Genomic DNA, 21,556 nt, shown 5'->3' with positions numbered 1-21,556 from the left:
TGCTCTGTGGATCTGACTGGGAACTGTGCAGCGCTCTGTGGATCTGCCTGGGAACTGCAGCGCTCTACATCTGACTGGGAACTGTGCAGCGCTCTGTGAATCTGACTTGGAAATGTGCAGCGCTCACTGGCTCTGACTGGTAACTGTGCAGTGCTCTGCTTTGTGGATCTGACTGGGAACCATGCAGCGCTGTGTGGATCTGACTGGGAACCATGCAGCGCTGTGTGGATCTGCCTGGGAACCGTGCAGCGCTCTGTGAATCTGACTGGGAACCGTGCAGCGCTCTGTGAATCTGACTGCGAACCGTGCAGCGCTCTGTGAATCTGACTGGGAACCGTGCAGCGCTCTGTGGATCTGACTGGGAACCGTGCAGCGCTCTGTGGATCTGACTGGGAACCGTGCAGCGATCTGTGGATCTGACTGGGAACCGTGCAGCGATCTGTGGATCTGACTGGGAACCGTGCAGCGCTCTGTGAATCTGACTGGGAACCGTGCAGCGCTCTGTGGATCTGCCTGGGAACTGCAGCACTCTGTGGATCTGCCTGGGAACTGTAGTGCTCTGTGGATCTGCCTGGGAACTGCAGTGCTCTGTGGATCTGACTGGGAACTGTGCAGCGCTCTGTGGATCTGCCTGGGAACTGCAGCGCTCTGTGGATCTGCCTGGGAACTGCAGCGCTCTGTGGATCTGCCTGGGAACTGTAGTGCTCTGTGGATCTGCCTGGGAACTGTAGCGCTCTGTGGATCTGCCTGGGAACTGTAGCGCTCTGTGGATCTGCCTGGGAACTGTAGCGCTCTGTGGATCTGCCTGGGAACTGTAGCGCTCTGTGGATCTGCCTGGGAACTGTAGCGCTCTGTGGATCTGCCTGGGAACTGTAGCGCTCTGTGGATCTGACTGGGAACCAAGGCTGTGGAGTCGGTACAGAAATCATCAGACTCCAACTCCGACTCCTCAGTTTTTGAAACCACCGATTTCGACTCAACTCTGACTCCAGGTACCCAAAATGGCTCAGACTCCTCTACTCCGACTCCTTAGTCTAATACTAACCAGGGCTGTGGATTTGGTACAAAAATCATCTGACTCCTCAATTTATGAAACCACCAAATCCAACTCCGACTCCACGTACCCAGAATTACTGTGACTCCGACTCTACAGCCCTGCTGGGAACTGCAGCACTTTGTGCTTCTGCTTGCCTTGCTTCTTCTCGAATGCCTTATTATAGTGTCCTACTACATTGCATCCATTAGTGCTTCTCAGGGTGCTGCAACTCCCCAGAAATCCCCGTTTAGCGTAGTGCTTAAGGGGATAAGTGTTAGGTTGTTATACTCATACGTCCACACTCATACGTAGTCTTTAATCGGCGGTGTTAGCCTAAACAGATTTTTATAAATAAGATCATCTCGGTTACTTTAATTGTTTCTTTAACATCAGACAAGGGCAGGGTGGAGATCCAAGTTAGTCCTGAAGCTTCTGCCCAATATTGACCTGAGATTGTGAGGCTGCTGGCCACTTACAAAGGCATCTGGAGTGCTGGCACATGTTGGCATCTGCAGTGTTATGTATTGTATCAATACAATAATCATGACTTAAACTTATTAACGTACTTAATGCAACTGTGGTCTTATATGTTCTGCCAATGGTAAGCGGTTTACATTGTATCCATAGACAGTACACCTCCTGTAGATATAAAGCCAGGACGGGGGAGGTCGCTAAATGCTCTTGATGCATCCCAAACCTCTGGAGAGAAGATGCTCGAATACCGTTTATGTGAGCTCCTGCTGGACATTGAAGAACGCATTTATCAGGGCAGTCTGGGTGCTGTAAAGGTATGTAACCATAGGCAAATTCAGGCTATGCTCAGCTTGGTGAAAATGATCTGTTAGATGTCATCCTATAATAATCTCCCTGTCCTGTGTCCGTGCGTTGTACGTGGCGGGCATGCGCTACACATGAATGGACTTTGGACAGCAGGGAGGCGGGTATGTGTGCATGTGTTCCCGTTGCGATCGTGCACGCAGAGAGGAGGGGGTTCGCAGCCAAGGCCTAGCGCCAGTTTTTTAATGGACGGACCTTTTGACTAGTTTAAAATAATTGAACTGAAGGAGTGTCATGATGCAAAAAGGATGTTTTAAGTATTGCAGGAGAGATTGGTATAGTGATATAGTATAGATACATTATTTGACTGCTTTTTAAAGAATTGCCATACAATATGTATTTGTTATGAATACATCATTTTTTCCTACTTGGTTAATGTAAAGCTGAGATTGGGGGAAAAGTTGACGTTTACTTACCCTGGGGCACCTTCTAGTTCCCTGCACCTCAGTGCCCTACGGGTCTCCTCTGTTAGACTGCTGTCAGCCCAATTATAGGCTACAGTGCATGCGCTGTCCAGGCCATTTGCCTCTTTGATTGCGCTTCCATGGCTGGGAGCATTCTGCGCATGTGCAGGTACAAGTCTGCCCATGCCCAGAATGCCCCTGGCTTCGGGTGCGCGATCAAGGAAGTGCACTGCAGTGCACAACTTAGTCATGGGCTTTCATTGGGCTGACAGCACAACCTAGGAAGATGCCCCAGGCAATTAAATGTAAAGTACACCACATCTGTGACACTCTAGTTCTGCAGTCTCAAGCTGATCACTGGTTGCCGTGGCTGCAGTTTCCATCTAGCGGTAAGGAGCCAGTCTCATTGGCTCCTTACCAGGTGATCATTGTGAGCCAATGCTATGTCCAAAATTAGACTGAAATAAAAAAAAAAAAAGATTTTATAGTGAGTACAAAAATACCTCCCACCACCACATCATCATTTTTTGGGAGTTAGTCTTTCTGTAAAATGGAGATTGTTAGGTGATCGGCTGCTTTTGTGGGTTAGATGTAATGGTGACGTGAACATCAATGTTTATACACAGGCTCCCGACCGGCAGACGTGGAGGGCAGCACTGCACAATTGTTCTTACGAACACCTAGAAGATGAAGCCAGGTGTAATGGACCCCTAAAACTAGAAGACAATGGTGTGGAGGAAATGGAAGTTGACAACAAGCAATGCATCAAAGATGGGTAAGCGGTATTTAAGCATGTAGAACAGCTGGCGTGCAGCATCCAGTCTTCTTTACACTGGGCCCATGGCACTCCTTAGGACTTAGGCCCCTGTGGAGGGTTTAGCGCAGGAACAAAAGTATCTTTTCATGTTCTCATTAGTCTCCTGTGTGCAGGGTGTATAGCTTGGGTGTGCTGTGTTTCCCTGTCAGTCATACAAGTGATGGTGAGGTTGTGTACAACTACATCCATCTTTAATACTTAATGCAGGAGACTTTTGCTATCATTGGAGGCAATAAATAAAGCTTTGCATGTCTTCAGAAGTAGAGCCCTCCCTGCTTCACCAGGCAATTCAGTAACAACATTACAGTTCCTAAGACAGCATTTATGCTTGTGTGACTATACAACATTGTATATAGTAAATTCAGCCAAACAGTCTCTTCTAGTCCATGAGCATTAAGTGAACAGTCCTCGCTTTATTTTAAACGATTACCTACCCTCCCACTGAAACTTCAGATCAAGCTGGCCCAGAGAAAGCAGTAAAGTAACTAGACGGCGTGCAAGGATAGTACAGTGGGACTCCCAGTGACTCCTGGTGAACATTAACCATCCTGGCGTTCTATTAAGATCGCCAGGGCGGCTGCGGGAGGGTTTTTTTTTTTAATAAAAAAAAAAACTGCATGAAAGCCCACTAGAGGGCGCTCCGGATGCGTTCTTCTGATCGCCTCCGGCAACCAGAAGTAACATGGAAGGCTGCAATGAGCAGCCTTCCTTGTTTCGCTTACCTCGTCGCCATGGCGACGAGTGGAGTGACGTCATGGACGTCAGCCGCCTCCGATCCAGCCCTTAGCGCTGGCCGGAACTATTTGTTCCGGCTACGCTGGGCTCAGGCTGCTGGGGGGACCCTCTTTCGCCGCTGCACGCGGCGGTTCGCCGCACTGCCGCGGCGATCAGGTAGCACACGCGGCTGGCAAAGTGCCGGCTGCGTGTGCTGCTTTTTATTTCGTGCAAATCGGCCCAGCAGGGCCTGAGCGGCAACCTCCGGCGGTAATGGACGAGCTGAGCTCGTCCATACCGCCCGGCTGGTTAAAGGTACAGATTTGAGCTGCAGACCGCATGACGCTTCATGTGACTTCAATACCTTACAAGCCGGTGATGGTTCTGAACTACTGCGCATTATCCGGGTTTTTGAATAAGGATACCCAGATTCGACCCTCAACACTAGATGTAAAGCACTGGTTTGATAAAAAGGTTAGAGGCTCTATATCTTCCCCTGTTCTATTTAAAAGGACCCTGAACAGTGGTCTTACCTGGGGCTTCCCTCAGCCCCCTGTAGCTCGTGAGGTCCCTCTGTGTCCTTTGGGCCCCCTCCGTTATCCTGCTGGTGGTTCTCGAAAGACTGACAACTTCGGCGGTACTCGAAAGACTGAACCATGCATATGCAGGACCTTAATGGCGACGGGCTGAGGGACGCACTGGGTGCCTGGATGGTGCCGCGCATGCACGACTTCAGCTGAAGCCGCCAGGTTTATGGAGCCGCTAACAAGACCACTGAAGGAACCTAGAGGACACTGAGGGACCTTGCATGCTACAGGGGGCTGGAGGAAGCCCCAGGTAAGTCAAGATTAGTTTTTTTTTTTTGTATCCACTGCTTAGGGTGCCTTTAAAGTGTACCAGAGATCATGGAAATGAATGAATCGATACTTACCCGGGGCTTCCTCAAGCCCTATAAACACATGTGAGCCCCTCGCTGTCCTCCCGCAGTCTGCCGTTCAGCGGCACTCAGCTGAACTGCTCAGTCGGTTCCAGTCCGGGTCTTCTGCACATGCGTGGACAAACCCAGACTGACGCAACTGAAGCAGGTACCGGGGCTGAACGGCAGACCGCGGGAGGACGGCGAGGGACTCGCGTGTTTTTGTGAGGCTGGAGAAAGCCCCGGGTAAGTATTGATTCATTCTATTTCATGATCTCTGGTACACTTTAAAGCTAAAAATTTACTTTGAATTACATTTGACATATTCAGTCTTGGCTATACAGCATTTCAGTAGCTTATTATACTATCGTAACCGGTTTACATCTTTCTATGTAGGTTACAAGGTCTCAAAAATGAGACACAGAGCGCTCCATCTACCAACGCCAGCACTCCTCAGCCAACAGCTAATTGTGTACGGTACTTGGCGCGGGCATTGCTGCACATAGAGCAAGGCGTGGAACGAAAGTACTTAAAGGCTCCGCTCGGTAAGAGTATTAGCAAAATAACTGGAAGGTCTTGTTCTTAAAATGTTTTTTGCAGTTAAGTGGTAATCTATTTTGCCAGTGTCTTTTCTTGTCAATACCGTCAGTATTGTACGTTGCTAGCCATTATATTTTGGTTTATTAAGGTGCATAGACGCATCCAATTTTGATTAGCTAATCACTGACCGATTTTTACCACTTTTATAAAATATGAGGGCCAACAGACTCTGAATTCTATAAAAAGATTGTGTAGACAAGTGGTAAATCTGGCCAGTCATTAGACCGGCTCATCTATCTAAGCTCAAACACAGTGAATTTCTCAGCAACTACGTGTTCTCCTTGTCTACTGTGCAAGAGTTTAGGTACACTTTAAAAGTGCATGCACACCTCTTGACATATGGCAGTCTTCTCCCCAGGATTTTTTTTTCCAGCCGGGTGGCACGAAAAAGAAGCGGGGCTGGGTGCAGGGGGGGATGCAGAACCAGGACTCTGCTTACAGCATAGGATGAGGAGGCAAGCCAATGACATTCGGGTGCTGACCAAAATTAGCTGGGTGAAGCACCCGTCTTAAAGAGTAACTGTCGCGCCGGCCGGAGCAGGTAATGTATTGCCGCTAGCGTTTGTCATCGGGCATTCGAACGCCGCTATTGACGCACTCCCTACCCGCCAGCGATCGAGCAAAATCTTCCACACGGACTGATCGACGGGAACGATTGATGTCAGCGTTTGCGCAACGATTTCACAGCAGATTCGATCACAGTGATCAAATCTGCTGTATATTGGCGGAAAAATTGTTAGGTGTATTTAGAGACTCTGCATTGTATACTCTGCACTTTATCAGATTAAAAGACTTAAGCTGACATCTCATACCAGTGGAAGTGCGATCATCACAGTTCATGTGCAGAGTTCTCCCGGCATCAGAAGAGCTTGCGTGCTTAAAGGGGTACTGTAGGGGGGTCAGGGGAAAATGAGTTGAACTTACCCGCGGTGCCAGCTCCTATATAAAATAGGTAACCAACTATGGAGAATACTAACTCAGTGAAGCGTTAGTTCTCCTCAGATCGGTCAGATGGGTTCTTAACCAGTCATACCAACAATATATATTTTTAGTATCACATATATCCCCAATGAAATAATGAGTCTCAGACCAAGATCACTTTTTATCTTAAAATAAATGTATTCTTGTAATAATAAACATAGAATATACAAAGATCACATAGAACAGGGTTATTATAAAAAAGGCAATAGTAAAAATATCTAGCAACATTTCTCAGCCATCAGGAGTACATAAATTAAAAAGAGTTACGTACCACCTCCCTTACAGCATATCTCGGCAATGTCTTATCTGAACAGAGCCTTGACCTATATTTATAGGGGACATCGTACCTAAACCAAGTTTCACTCACGTGAGTTCCACAGTCGTCACAAGAGACAGACATGTGAGGGGGAGTTGGCCTTGGATGGGGCCAACTTGAAATTTACGACTCCAGGGTTTATGCACAGTTGAATGGGTCACTTAAAGTTCATTCTTAGTAGGTGAGAGTTGAATTCACAGAGTTCACCTAGAGTTTGAGCTTACTGGGTGAAGGTTCACCAACAGTTTAGCTTACTAGGTGAGAGGGTATCTATAGTTCATAAGCAGTTCATACGGTTATTATAATTCACAGCACACCAGATATAATAGGATTATTAAACACACACTGCACATGATATAATAATGCAAACAGTTACATTAGTCATATACCATAAGATATGCATATATGTTTTTCTAATTATAGTGCTTACACTATTTCAGTTTACCTAATGACAACCTGATAATAAAGATTAAATATGTTTGACACCCCGCCTTCAGGGAGTCATTGGGTCATCTTATATATCACTCCTCAGTAGTATATACATTGGTATGGTCATTTTGTTCAGTCTCTTCGAACTGTTCAAACCATACACTGTTAAGCATGTTGGCATAAAAGTCAATACTTATCGGAGTGATAGGTGAGATAAGAAGACGATCGATCTCCTCTTCTTCTTCAAACGATAATCCGTCACTCAGGTTGAAACAAGGATCATTATTTGCAACAGTAATGGGTAGTGTTGGAGTAGGTATAATCCCTTGGGTTTCTTCTTGGGATGCATTGGAAATGTTTCTTGCTTGACGGATAGTAACCAGGTTGAACTGTCTCATCCTGTAGTCTCCCTGGTCATTGGTCAGTTCTATCATTTCCACAGTATTATCTCCAGGTGTGGACGAAAGTTCTTGTAGCATGTTATAAGTTGTAGGATCAGGCTGTCTTGGTTCTCCAAATGAAAGTACGGAAACAGCTGGGAATATTGGCTCATACCACTCATATGGTTTGCATTGCATCCAGTGTTCCTTGATGTATTGTTCATATGGATTTCCACTCCTTTGGGCATAACATGAACTTGCAGTAGGAGCAGGAAGGCAAGGATTATCCCAGAGCATGGTTCCACAGTGATTGTGTTTAATTCCAAAACGGTATAAGGCAACTTCATTAGGTTTTCCTAGAAGTGCATCCACCTTCCAATCAACTGCAATCTTGAGTGTCCAGTACTGCATTTTCTGTAAGACTGGTTCGAGTCCTGCATTGCAAGAGATCCAGTTGTTAAAAGCATCAGGCACAAATTCATCCCAGCCTTCCATAGTATTGCAGGGCTTAAGGGTGTATGTTGCCATTATTTTCTGAAGAGAATAACCACGCATATAATTATTATGATTAGCAATATTGGAGTCCCAATTGAAAATAATCCTCGCAGAAATGTTCCTATTCCTGAAACACCGTCTGTAACTGCAGTACCAATACTTGTAGCAAGTGTCAAAAGTCCATTAGCTAAAGGTTGTAGTACTTCAGGTAGGGCAGTAGTCTCACGGATCAATCTTTCTACTTGGGCCAACTGAGCTCCTGTGAGTGAGGTTAGTCTTCTTAAATTAATGCTCTCTAGCACAGCTGCTTCTGTTAGATTGCTCAGAAGAATCTGGTTTCTCTGTAAATTTGCTAGCAGAGTATAGATCGGCTTTATATCTTTGTGGAGGACATGGGGTACAAATTGGCTCAAGTCCAACATTATTTCTTCTTCTCTAGAAATAGGCAAAAGGTGAATTTTATCACAAACTGAATTAAAGGAACTGTTAACTAGATATGTGACACCTGCTTCTAATCCACAGGCTGCCTCCCCAATTAAGACTAAGTAAGTTCCATTGTATAATCTATGTTGCATTTCTGCAATGTTTTGTGTTGGAATGATTTGTGTTCCGCAAGTTTCATCCTTGAGGCACGAATGGCTAATTAATGTAGCTTTCATACAACTCAGTGTGTCTGTAGAAGTACATTCTCCCGTGAGAATCCATTCTGGCTCAAGGTCCTTTAGACAGACGTGGCTGGCATCAACTTGTAGTTGAAACTTAACTCTTTCCTTGAGGTTGTAGAGTGGGGGTGTAATTATTTCCCAGCAATGTTCATAAAATATATTCGGAACTGGAATAACAATGTCCATATCAATTATACATGTATATGCAAGACCAGCGGAGAACCTATCTCCCATTGTTTTTACTAGTTTCACTTGCCTTATGTAAGTCTTAGAATGTTGTCTCATATAAGCTTGTTTTAATGTATTGGATGACAGTTCAGAAATCCATGTATCTTGCTCAATTAATTGCCAAGGTATTCTACCATTAATAACATCATTAAGCATTAATTGAAATTTATCCCATAAAATAAGAGTTTGAAGTTCCTCTTCTATGTCTTGCCTGACAGTTATTAACTCTTTCAGTGTTACTTCTAGCGCTTTCCTGTTAGTTAGGATTGCATCAGCTAGCTGTATATCATTTTTATCTGCTAGTGAAAAAAGAGAGATCATTGCTTGGTGCAGGGATGTTTGTTCTTGTATATATTTGGCAGCTAATTCAGACGAAGGAAGACCTTTACCCCCGGATGAAACCATATCCAGCAGTGGTTTCAAAAGAACTGGTTTTCTTGTAGTCTGAATTGGAGTAGGCAATGTAGGTAGAACGTCATTATCAACAATCTTTAAATGTAACAAAGTCTGTTGCAAGAGGTTATTCATAAGTGACTTTACCTTTTCTCCTTGTTTGATTGTAAAAGTCCCATTAAAATTATGTTTACAAACTGTTGATAATGGAAGTACAGTAGCACTAGAATAGTCTCTATATAAGGTACCTGTGCATATGCCACCTTCTTGTGGGAACCATTGTCTTCTTCTACACGCATTGGGTTGATTTAACCATTGGCTTTCAGTTGCACCAATCGAATTCATTTTGCAGAGCTGAGTTATATTATCACAAGGTTCCAGACAAGTCATAGTCTTGGGCCATTTAATAGAGGTTCTGACCGTATTAAATCGAAGAGCCTCAGTGGTAAAGTTGTCGCATATAGCATAAGGGAGTATAGGACTTAGGTGTTGCATGAGATATGGATATCTACAGTATAATTCAATCCATGGTAGTTCTGCAGAGTTAGTCTTGTGCAGAGTCTTATTAAGTAGTAGAACAGCAGCAGAACCATTAGGTGGAAGTATAGGGCAGGATAAATCTAGTTGGCAGGCATCAAAAAGGACCAAAGGCACAAAAGAGTCTGTAATTTTGGGCCACACATTATGTTGTTGCCATGGAAATAAACCAGGGGTACCATCTCTCCAATTTTTCGCACAAATTTGGATTGGCAAGTCCTCTCTCTCCTAAATCAAATGGTTTATCCTGTTTGGAAAGGTAAAGTGTCCCATATTCTTTATCACACCATGACATGAAATAGTCCTCTTTATTCCATGATGTCCGAGTTCTGTCTATAGCTGTACGTTTCAAGTTCTCAAGTATTTGCAACACACTTGGTAAAATGCTGATTTTATTTTCACTGGAAGCAGGAAAAAGTGCCTCTGTGTTGAATCGCAGCGTCATTTTTTGTACTATCTCCTCCGGAGTTGAGTGCAGAGGTTTAGCTACTCTGTCATAAATCACAGCAGGACTTTTCACAAAAGCGAGATTTCTTGTAGAGCGCAGTTTCCTGTGTAAGATACCTTGTGATTTTGGATTGTCAGCTGTACTTATTTTGTATTCTCCATGTATTGGCGAGAAGACATGTATTCCAAAAATTATAATCAGTCCAAACCATAGCCACAGCCAGTATATTAGTAGCTTCAAAAAGTACTTGTCAAGAGGGTTGGTTAACCAGAGAACTCTTCGTAAGAATGATTTCTTACCAGTATTATGCATGTTAGTCTCTGGCAGCTCAATAGTACATGTACGTAAAGAGGCTGAAGCAAAAATCTCTGAATTATCACCTGGAAAGTCCTTGTTCAGTTGGGTAGAAGTGTTCACATCTGTAGTAAAGATAACATCCAGGAGTTTGCTATGAGGCAAATGGCTTGACATGTTCAAAAAATACAGTTCTTCTTTTTCCAGAAGAGTCTGTCACAATAACAGCCTTGTTTTCAATGTGCTCAATCACAGAAAAAGGTCCAGTCCAGGCTGGCTCAAGTGCTGTCTTGTGTAAATTTTTTACAAGTACAGATGATCCGACTGGAGGTAAAAGGTCACTTTTAGCAAGACCTAAAGTAAAAGAGAGGTGGTTATGTACATCCTGATGGCTGAGATATTGCTCTAAAAAAAGACTATCAAAACTAGAAGTATCTTTTGTACTAGTTAGTCTAGTGTTAATGTATTGTATTGCTCTTGGCAGAAGGCTTAACCAATCAGAATTCTCTTCTAATTTCATTTTTTGTAAAGTCTTCTTGAGTTCAGCATTGAATCTTTCAATCATACCATTAGTTTCTGGTGCATTGGGAACAGAATGTTCAAGAGTAAATCCTAGTTTAGAGGATAATTCACGTAACATTTTGTTAGAGAATGCTGGACCATTATCAGTTACAAGTTTCTTAAAGGGTACTATGGACCATAGCTGTGAAAGTAATTCACTTGTCTTTTCTCCTGTTAATCTCTTTTGTGGAAATGCAAAAAGATATCTACTTTTAGAGTCCACAACTGTAAGAACATAGGAAAAGCCTCTAATAGGTTCTAAGGGCCCTATATGATCAGCATACAGTAGAGACAAATTATTTTTTCCAATTTCAAGTCTGCCGACATAACCTTTCTTCTTGTATTGGGTTGTGACTTTTTGGCAGGTTAAACATGATCGGACAGTTCTATTAACATCTTGTTTTATTCCGGGCCACCAGTAAGACAACAACATTTTGTTCATGGTTTGTACATTCAGATGTGGAGTATTAGAGGTATGGCATTTCAGCAGTATCTCATCTCTGTGGTCCGGTGGTGGACATGTCTTAATGCCTTCATCTGTACCCACTAGGAGATTTAGTGTATCTTTATCTTTAACATAATCAAAGTCTCTAGGGTAGCCTTTAACATGTTCACCTTTAATTACTTTTTCAAAATCTTGCATGGATGATCGTAGTGTCATTCTTCTAGTAATGCTTTGCACACCTTCATCAATGAAAGTATTTCCCTGTGAATGTATGCCCTCTGTACTGTGTCCTTTCACGTGCAGGAATGTCATGTTGTCTGTCATATGAGTGAATATCTTCCTCCAGATATCAATGTTCTTCACTTTAACACCTTTGCATGTTAGGAAATTATTATTCAGCCATGTGTCTTTATTATGTATACTTTCTATCACATAGTATGAGTCTGAGCATATTAGAATCTTCCCTTTGGTATGTGTGGCATCCATCACTGCCATTTCCATCGCTTTAAGCTCAGCATTTTGTGCAGTATTGTCACCCAAGGATTTTATTTCTTTGCTGTCCTCAACAAATTGTCCATGGAAAAATCTTCCCTTTATAAATCCTCCTGCTGCTTTATAAGCTGACTGTGTCCCTAAAGCGTGTCTTGCAGAACCATCTGTATAATAAATAACATCAAAACTGTCCACATTCACCTCCTCTGTGACACATAATGGTAGCTCAGAATAGTCTTCGTGCGTAGAGTATACAAAATGTAATTTTTCGTTATTCAGAGAATTCGCCCATTGCACCCATCTCACATGTAGAGCTTTAGCGCCACCTACTGATGCTTTAGTTGCTGCTTGTAATTCTGGAATTGATGAAAAAATAAAAATGTCTTTTCCTCCAGCTATATCTGTATATTTAGCCAGTGCATATTGTATGCATGCTAGTACTTGTTCTGTTCTTGCAAATTTCTTCTCAGCAGGCGTCATTTCTTTAGAAAACCATAAGATTGGTTGGGTCTCATGTCTGTTAGTTATTTTTCCCATGAAGAAATTATTATTTGTCATTATGTGTATTTCCATATCAGTATCATCTTTCCTTGATGCTAAAGCTTCTGGGCTTGTCAATGTTCGTTTCAACTCTGCTAATTTTCTATTGTGATCCTCTGTCCACTTCTCTTTTGTATATCCGCCTTTCAAAAGTTCATAAAAAGGTTGGATAAGGGAAGCAAAAACAGGTGTAGTTCTTCTAACAAAATTACATAATCCCAGCAGTGATTGCAGCTCTCTTTCAGTTTCAGGTTTAGCAATGTCCACAAGTTTCTGCTGAAAGTTTTTAGTCAATGTTTTCCCTTCTGCTTCAATATTGGCGTTAAAGGACTATTATAGGAACTTGGTCTTTTGTCAAGTATACCTTGTAGCACCTGTAGCTCAATATTTTGTTTAACAGCTGCATAAAGTCCCTTTTTAATTGGATATTGTTTTTGGGGTATCGGTTCTGTTTTGATGTGTTGTGGAACCTCTTCACATGTCAAGTCAAATCCACTGTGTTCAGCATATAACTGTAATGCATCATGCCTATCCAAGTTATCCAGTAAGACTGTAATGTCCCGACTGTGATTCTTCATCATGTCTTCAGAAAAATTAGATAGGAACAAGTCTCTAGAATTTTGAAATGTAGGTAAAAGACAAGCATCTTCAGGTTTCAGGATAAGATCATATTCTTCTTCAGATTCATCTTTTTCAAGTAACAAAACAGTGATTGTCCTTGCTAGTTTTATGCCTTTAAAAAATAGAGTTATTTTACCTTGCTTGTGCTTTTCATTAGTACCATGCATCGTAGTTAGCCAAACAAAGGTACCATCCGGTATCCATGATGAAAAGTGTCGTGTAAGTATAGTAACTTCAGTCCCTGTGTCAATAAGTGCTTTTTTCCACTCAAGCCCAGGTGCTGTCTGGAACTCCAGGTGGTGCTTTTTGTCCATTCTTGATGTGGGAAGGAGCAGTTGTAGTGTTCTCCTGAATTCTTTTATTAGACTTCTTGTCTTCAGGAGCTTGTGGCTTTTTATTCTTTATATTTTCTGTATTTCGCTGCTGTTGGGGTCGCTCTCCTGAGAATTGAGGCTTGCTGTGTCCTGGATTGTTCCTTTGCCAGTGGTCAGACGGTTGGTGGGCATCAAACCTTTCAGTCTGGTACCTTCTCGGTTGTCTGTTCCAGTTGCTTTGGAAATCATTAGGACTTCCTCGCCGATCATCACGCCATCTATTATTGAAGAAGGGATGAGCCTGACGAGGTGGATTTCTTCTCTGTTGCAGTTGATGTGATTGTGGTGGTTTCTGAGTTGTGAGTCTGGAGTTTTCCTTTATCTGTTTGTTCTTGTCCGGTTTAGGTTCTGGCACCAGCGGCATGCGGAATGATCTCCAGACGTTAGTCATTGCCAACTTCACATCCTCTGTAGTAAATCCATAGCCCAATCTCATAGTGAGAGCTCCTTTCACCCCACTGTCCTCAATTATTGAACATAAAAAGTCCAGAACTTGTGATGGTGTTGCAGTATTAGCCACAATGATATCCACAGCTGATAAGATTCCTGATGTCTTTAGTACTTCTTTAGCTTTAGTAGATAAGTCAACAACTCCACTTTGTCCGCTTGCCCGTTCTTGAATTGCAGCCGATACTCCAGCCCAACTTGAAAAAGTCTCATTGGGACCCAAAAGTCCTGGTGGTAACAACATTTGTGTGAGCATTGTAAAGTCAACAATATTCAAGTCTCTTGAAATTAAATCAAGCTGTCCTGAGTGCAAAGCTATTTTTTGTCCCAGTTCCTTTGGAGTTTTATTATGCAGTGGCCCCATCATTTTAAGACATACATCCAGTCTCGTTTTCAAATCACTCATTGCACCTCCTGTGTTCCATGAGCTTTGTACAGACTGTTGTGGGGTCAAGGCTGGCATAGATGGTGTCAATCTGCGTCTTAAGAGTGGTTGATTGACTGGCCGCAAAGGCGTAGGTAAAACATCAGCAGGTCTGTGTGTAAAGGCTTGCGTAGCAGGAGGTACATGTAGAAGTGGGGTTGAAGGATTAATCCTCATATTTGCAGTTAGCTTATTTTCCAGCAATCCACGAATAAAAGTATATACTGTTTGCATGGTAGAATGCTCAATTTCATCATATATAGGTATATGGACATGTTGTAACAATGAGATGTCTATATCTGAATATTTCTTTTTCAGAAGTACAGGTCCCATTAAAGCAGTGGGTGGCAGCAAGTCTGATATACTGCTTTCAAATATATCCTTAAGAACTTCTGCATCCACTTCACAAATGAAATCTATCCTGTTATGCTTTGGCAATGCAAGAAAAGCTAAGATTTCTTCTTCCTCAGAGTATTTTATGCGGAGTGGTATATATATTATTTCATTATTCACAGTTGTTTGTAAAAACCCTTGTAATCCAACAATATCTTCGATTTGGTCTAGTTCAGTATAGTGTGATCTAAGTTCTTCGTATAATCGTTGCAGCCCTCCTGTTTTTAGTGTAGGTGCTGCTTTTGACATAGTTGCTACTAGTGCTGTAAGATCTATTATATCTTCAGATGCAGTAGCCATGATTCTTTTTTATAGTTTGTGCACAAAAAACTGTATTTTTCTCTATTAATACAGAAAGAAGTTTTTTTATTGTACTCTAGTATTTCAGGGGATATAAATCACGTGGGCGCCAAAATTGCCAGCTCCTATATAAAATAGGTAACCAACTATGGAGAATACTAACTCAGTGAAGCGTTAGTTCTCCTCAGATCGGTCAGATGGGTTCTTAACCAGTCATACCAACAATATATATTTTTAGTATCACATATATCCCCAATGAAATAATGAGTCTCAGACCAAGATCACTTTTTATCTTAAAATAAATGTATTCTTGTAATAATAAACATAGAATATACAAAGATCACATAGAACAGGGTTATTATAAAAAAGGCAATAGTAAAAATATCTAGCAACATTTCTCAGCCATCAGGAGTACATAAATTAAAAAGAGTTACGTACCACCTCCCTTACAGCATATCTCGGCAATGTCTTATCTGAACAGAGCCTTGACCTATATTTATAGGGGACATCGTACCTAAACCAAGTTTCACTCACGTGAGTTCCACAGTCGTCACAAGAGACAGACATGTGAGGGGGAGTTGGCCTTGGATGGGGCCAACTTGAAATTTACGACTCCAGGGTTTATGCACAGTTGAATGGGTCACTTAAAGTTCATTCTTAGTAGGTGAGAGTTGAATTCACAGAGTTCACCTAGAGTTTGAGCTTACTGGGTGAAGGTTCACCAACAGTTTAGCTTACTAGGTGAGAGGGTATCTATAGTTCATAAGCAGTTCATACGGTTATTATAATTCACAGCACACCAGATATAATAGGATTATTAAACACACACTGCACATGATATAATAATGCAAACAGTTACATTAGTCATATACCATAAGATATGCATATATGTTTTTCTAATTATAGTGCTTACACTATTTCAGTTTACCTAATGACAACCTGATAATAAAGATTAAATATGTTTGACAGCGGCTTCTAACTGTCCCCCGCAGACATCCTGTGCCCGCGCAGCCACTCACCGATGCTCCGGCCCCGCCTCCGGTTCACTTCTGGAATTTCAGACTTTAAAGTCTGAAAACCACACCGCCTGCGTTGCCGTGTCCTCGATCCCGCTGATGTCATCAAGAGCGCACAGCGCAGGCCCAGTAGGGACTGTGTCTGCGCAGTACACTCCTGGTGACATCAGCGGGAGCGAGGACACGGGCGTGCAGGCGCAGTGGTTTTCTGACTTTAAAGTCAGAAATTCCAGAAGTGAACTGGAGGCGGGGCCGGAGCATCGGTGAGTGGCTGCGCCAACACAGGATGTCTGCGGGGGACCATTAGAAGCCCCGGGTAAGTTCAGCTTATTTTCCCCCGACCCCCCCCTACAGTATCCCTTTAAGACAAACAGCCGGGAAACAGAAAGGGGCGGGGCGTCAGAACTCGTGCACTCACTGCCTGATCACATGTAAGTCAGCCTTGGAGCTGCCTGAAAGGGATGGGACTGGCTGCTGACATTCATGCAGCCAGCCCAGGACAGAGGAGACACACTGTCCGGATTCACTGGAGAAGAAGTCTGACTGTAACTTCAGGCTCTCTCCCCAGCACTAGTGTGCCTGCATGTGCATCCGGCCGACTTCTGTTGTGTCTGAACGTGCTGCCTATTACATGGTTCCGCCCCCTCCAACACGCACAGCCAATCACAGTATCACCAGGAAGCATGAGGTCACACAGCCAGAGGGAGCGCTCCTGCAGTGTACAGAGTCGGCTTTGTGGGAGAGCTGAACGGCGCTGATTGCTAGCAGGCTATGGAGTGCCGCAGTTTAAAGTTTATAGCATGGACTTCTGTCAGGCGGGCTGGGTTTTAAAACACCCACCTAGTTAGTCCTGGGGAGAACACTATGTTGCCCTTCGGGGATCAGGACCCATCCCCTTGTGCAACATTGCTGGCTGCTGTACAGATGTGTGTAAACTATGTAGCTGATGACTCGTTCTGTTGCTATGCCTGGGGGAGCGCAAGTAGTGTAAAGGAGTGGTCTGTGCGACCTTACACAGGGGAGCATGGAAGACAATGCGATCGGCTGTTGCAGGGCAAGTTGATCCGCTGGATGGATTGCTCCCGGGTTGGGGGGGTCAGCCTCTGTATATGCTCCTATCAGCTAATGCGGTCGTGGACGGCCGCCTTAGGCGTGTGTACAGACCGACTGTTGGGGAGAAGTGTGTTTGTGGTCAGCATGTGACAGTGTTCAGCAGAAGACATAAGTAGATGGGTAGAGCTTTTGATAGAGCAAGGAATTCACTTTGGGGGTGGGGAGGAGGTTATACTGGGATTACTGATATAACACCAATATCCTGTGAGAAAATAGGCAGGCACTGAATTCTGTATTACATATGCAATATGTGTGTTTTTAACCTTACGCCCATCACATTTTTTGTATAAAGAATGATCTGACCCTCTAATGTGGCATTCTGGTTTTGCTTCCATTTCATTTTATAGGAGATGCAGAAGATACTAAAAAGGACTTAAAATCAGACAAGAGAAAGAAAGATGAGAGAAGGAAGAGAGAGGATGATGGTGAAAGAGACGGTATGTGACTGCTTCATTGCAGGCCCCTGTTCTAATGTGGCTGTGTCACCACCGATCTATAACATAAGTGCAGAAAAATATGTACTGCAGTAGCCTCCAGCTCCAGGAAAATGGTTGGATGTTACAGAAAGTGGGGTTAGAGCTCTTCTTTTGTGGGGTTTACAGCTGTGTTTGTTCACAATCTCTAACTTGAAATCACTGGAGGTTTCAAAATGTCTTTGGGACATTTTTAGCTATTTAATGGCGTGTTCTTCAACCATCATGGAGGCCCTGCTATAGGTTGCATTGGAGGTTCATTGGGCTTGATTCACCAAGCCGTGCAAATTTGCGATTCGCGGCAAATTGTGCGCGCAAAAGTCCGCAGTCGCATGAATCGCGGCACTTTGCGCGCGCAAAAGTCTGCTAACGGCACTTCACGTGCTAACTGTTTAGCACACCCGTGCTAAACAGTTTGCACGGCTTTGTGAATCAAGCCCATTGTCTCATCTTCTAATCCAGGGATCTCAAACCGGTCCTTCGAGGGCCTCGCACGTTTTTGAAACGGCTCAAATTGATGGGTCTGAATCAGGAAAGGTGTAGTCCATTAGGTAGAACACGTTCCTCTCTTTCTCAGTCCATCCTAAACACTGGCCCTCCAGGCCTAGAGTATGACACCTGTGCTCTAACCCCTATGTCTTCTTTCCTAGTGTCTCCAACCCACTACCGTCTACATTGTAAGCTCATAAGGGCACAAGACACCTTCTAGTGTTTATTATTCTGCTGCAATTTATCATATGTGGTGTGATGTCTCAAGCCACTGTATTGCTGGATGTCCTGATTGTACATAGATTTTAACTTCTCATGTGTCTGCTCCCCACTATTTTTGTACTGTGTACAGGGCTATGGATGTTGGCTCTGTATAAATAAACAATAATAATGGGCCTTCATAGCATCTCAGGCTATTACTTTTTATTAGCAGGGCTGTGGAGTCGGTACAAAAATCCTCCGACTCCTCAGTTTAGGATTCCTCTGACTCCTCAACTCCAAACCCCTCTAATTTGCATACTACAATCTTGTTGTTTGAAAATATGTAACATGAAACCGCCAAAGCTTAGGAATTTTAAAAAGCCAACTGAAGTGAAAGGATATGTAGACTGCCATAGTTATTCCCTTTAGTCATAGACTAAAACTAGTCCTTGGTAAGAGTACTTGTAAAAGGTACAGACAGTCACAGGAACAAAGAACATCTATCAGGCCCTAGGAAATGTAACTGAGGGTACATGTAAGAGTGATGTGCAGGTACTCTGCAGGGGAATGAGGGGATTCTTCCTCTATTACACATTCTTCATGCACAATCGGAACATGTGTGCCAAGTTTACACACACACACACACACACACACACACACACACACACACACACACACACACACACACACACACACACACACACACACACACACACACACACACACTCTCACACACACACACAAACACACACACTATCTCTCACTCTCACACAAACACACACACTATCTCTCACTCTCACACAAACACACACACTATCTCTCACACTCTCACTCTCACACACACACTATCTCTCACACTCTCACTCTCACACACACACTATCTCTCACTCTCTCTCTCACACACACACACCACCAGCCCACTCCACATCTGCTCTCACTAAAACACGTTAGGTTATAATATTTTTGGGTTTCTGTCCCAGTGGAAGAGATTTCCCCCCTTCCTTTCAGGGTAGGAGGTGAGGGAGTTACTTCTAGGGACACAGACAGTAGTAAAAACTAAGCTGATGCCTCTTAACCTTGCCACCCATGTTCTCACTGGCGTAACAATAGGGGAAGCAGCCCCCGCTCATGGCCATTTTGGTGGGGCAGGAGGGGTCGCAGCATCAGGGAAGAGCTTTTCACTTCCGCGGGGAGGGGGACAGTTTCCCCCCCCCCCACCTCGGGCGCTCCCCTCCTGCATCTATCTAAGTGGCGGCAGCAGCTATAATTCCCTCCATTCACCATGGAGGTCTCCGATCTGCAAGGGCTTCACATTACTTCCTGTTAAAGCAGGAAGTAATGTGAAGCCCTTGCAGATCGGAGACCTCCAGTGGTGAATGGAGGTAATTATAGCTGCCGCAGCTGCTACCGCTTAGATGCAGGAGGGGAACTGCAAAGGGGAGAGCCCGAGGTGAGGGGGGGGGACTTTCCCCCTCCCCACGGATGTGCAAAGCTCTCCCCTCATGCTGCGACCCCTCCTGCCCCCCCCCCCCAAAAAAAAACGGCCGTGAGCGAGTCCCAGGGGGGAGGGGGCACTCAAATTTTTGCAGGGGGTCCCGGGGGCTTCTAGTTACACCCCTGCATGTTCTCCCTATGATTGGGCGTGAAAAATTCACAGCTGACTCACTATGGAATCCTGTTTTTTCTTCTTTATTGCAGATGGAAGTGAGAGTGGTCGCATCCAGAGAACCGTTCTGGACCGCTGGAGGGAATCGCTACAGTCAGCCGGCAGCTTGTCACAAGTCTTTCTGCACTTATCCACATTGGATCGCAGCATCTTGTGGTCACGATCCATTCAGAATTTTAGGTGTAAGGTGTGTCGTAAGAAGGGAGATAGCGAGAGCATGCTGCTGTGTGACGGCTGTGGCAGAGGCCACCATATCTACTGTGTCAGGCCCAAACTCAAGGTGAGTTCTTCAGAATTATTTTAATTAGGATCTTTGGTTTAGTAGGTTCCTTATTGGCATGTGCCAATTGCTTGCAATTGCATTCTGTTAAATTACATTATAAAGCTGGCTGGCCAGTCATTTAACCTGACTGTGTGTGATTTATGGTGCATCCAGTTTTGTTTGGCCAGTTTTATCACTTCCATGTTGTATGAGGAAATTCTCATACTACATGGAAGTGGTAAAATTGACCAATAAAAGATGTTTGTATGCACCTTAGTCTGAAATACCTGGTCGCTCTCCTGCAATATCCAAAAAAGGACCCCAGTAGAAGTAATTGTGCACATGACCGTTTCACTAATCATTACCGTCAATTCACTAAGGCTGTTGCTGCATGGAAAAGTAAAATTCCACACAAGTGAGGTAAATTTAAAGACTTGAGCGCTGGACACCTCAGTCAATTCACAAAGATTAGAGCATTCAGTAAGACAAGTGAGTTGTTCGGTATTCTACCTCCAGCCTTGGAGCTGACAGTAACTAACAAGTAGGCATTTGGTAAAATGGAAAGTCAAAGGAGCCAGTCAATAGGTCCCACCCTATTTAACTACTTACCCCATTGGTACTGATATACTGCCCGGTGACACATCAGACGTAAACAAAACACGAGATGCAGGAGCAGGACACATTCATAGAGGTTTCTCCTGTAACTCTTCAGACGTGCCGGGTAAAGACTGATACATAGAGAGAGGGGCCTCGAGTGGCATGCATACAGATTAAAGGAATGCTGGGGATGCCGCTTATTTTTTTTACACTGACCGCACGGAAACAGCAACTTGCAAAGGAACTTTTTAGGCAGACCACTTGTGCCAGAAGAATCATCACAGCTCTGGCCAAAAGTGGGAAAACATTACCGTAGTAGAACACAGCTTGTTGCTAGACCTACTCCACAGCTGGTTAGATGTCTACTTTTTACCGAACAGGTCTTGGTGAAGTGAAGCCATGTTTTTCTGTTGATTACCAAACATATTATCGCAGGTGTGAAAAGATTAGTGAATTTGGGGAAAATGCAGTATTTTACATATTATTTACCTATTATTTTTAACAGAACACACCTCAGAGAATTGAGCCCATTGACCTTCTTGAGCGATGCTTCTTAAAGACCTTTTTCATAAAATAGATCTATTTATCAATTTTTAAATCTGCACCAGAAAATCTGAAGTAAATTAGTTGCTATAGGTAAGAAACCCATTTA

The 21,556-nt window shown here is 43.7% G+C and overlaps 1 protein-coding gene across 2 annotated transcripts in view; it reads left to right on the top strand.

The window, feature by feature from the left end:
* Window positions 1-21,556, top strand: part of BAZ1A (bromodomain adjacent to zinc finger domain 1A) — a 97,805-nt gene that overhangs the window by 57,709 nt on the left and 18,540 nt on the right. For both annotated transcript variants that reach the window (XM_068254039.1, XM_068254040.1), the window contains 5 exons: window positions 1,664-1,824; window positions 2,904-3,052; window positions 5,121-5,269; window positions 17,564-17,653; window positions 20,078-20,325. In XM_068254039.1, coding sequence (XP_068110140.1) covers window positions 1,664-1,824; window positions 2,904-3,052; window positions 5,121-5,269; window positions 17,564-17,653; window positions 20,078-20,325 — 797 coding nt within the window. The remainder of the gene's footprint in view (window positions 1-1,663; window positions 1,825-2,903; window positions 3,053-5,120; window positions 5,270-17,563; window positions 17,654-20,077; window positions 20,326-21,556) is intronic.

The sequence above is a fragment of the Hyperolius riggenbachi genome, chromosome 9 (genome assembly GCF_040937935.1).
Source record: "Hyperolius riggenbachi isolate aHypRig1 chromosome 9, aHypRig1.pri, whole genome shotgun sequence".
Lineage (NCBI taxonomy): Eukaryota > Metazoa > Chordata > Amphibia > Anura > Hyperoliidae > Hyperolius > Hyperolius riggenbachi.
This window is presented reverse-complemented; position numbering and strand designations above follow the sequence as displayed.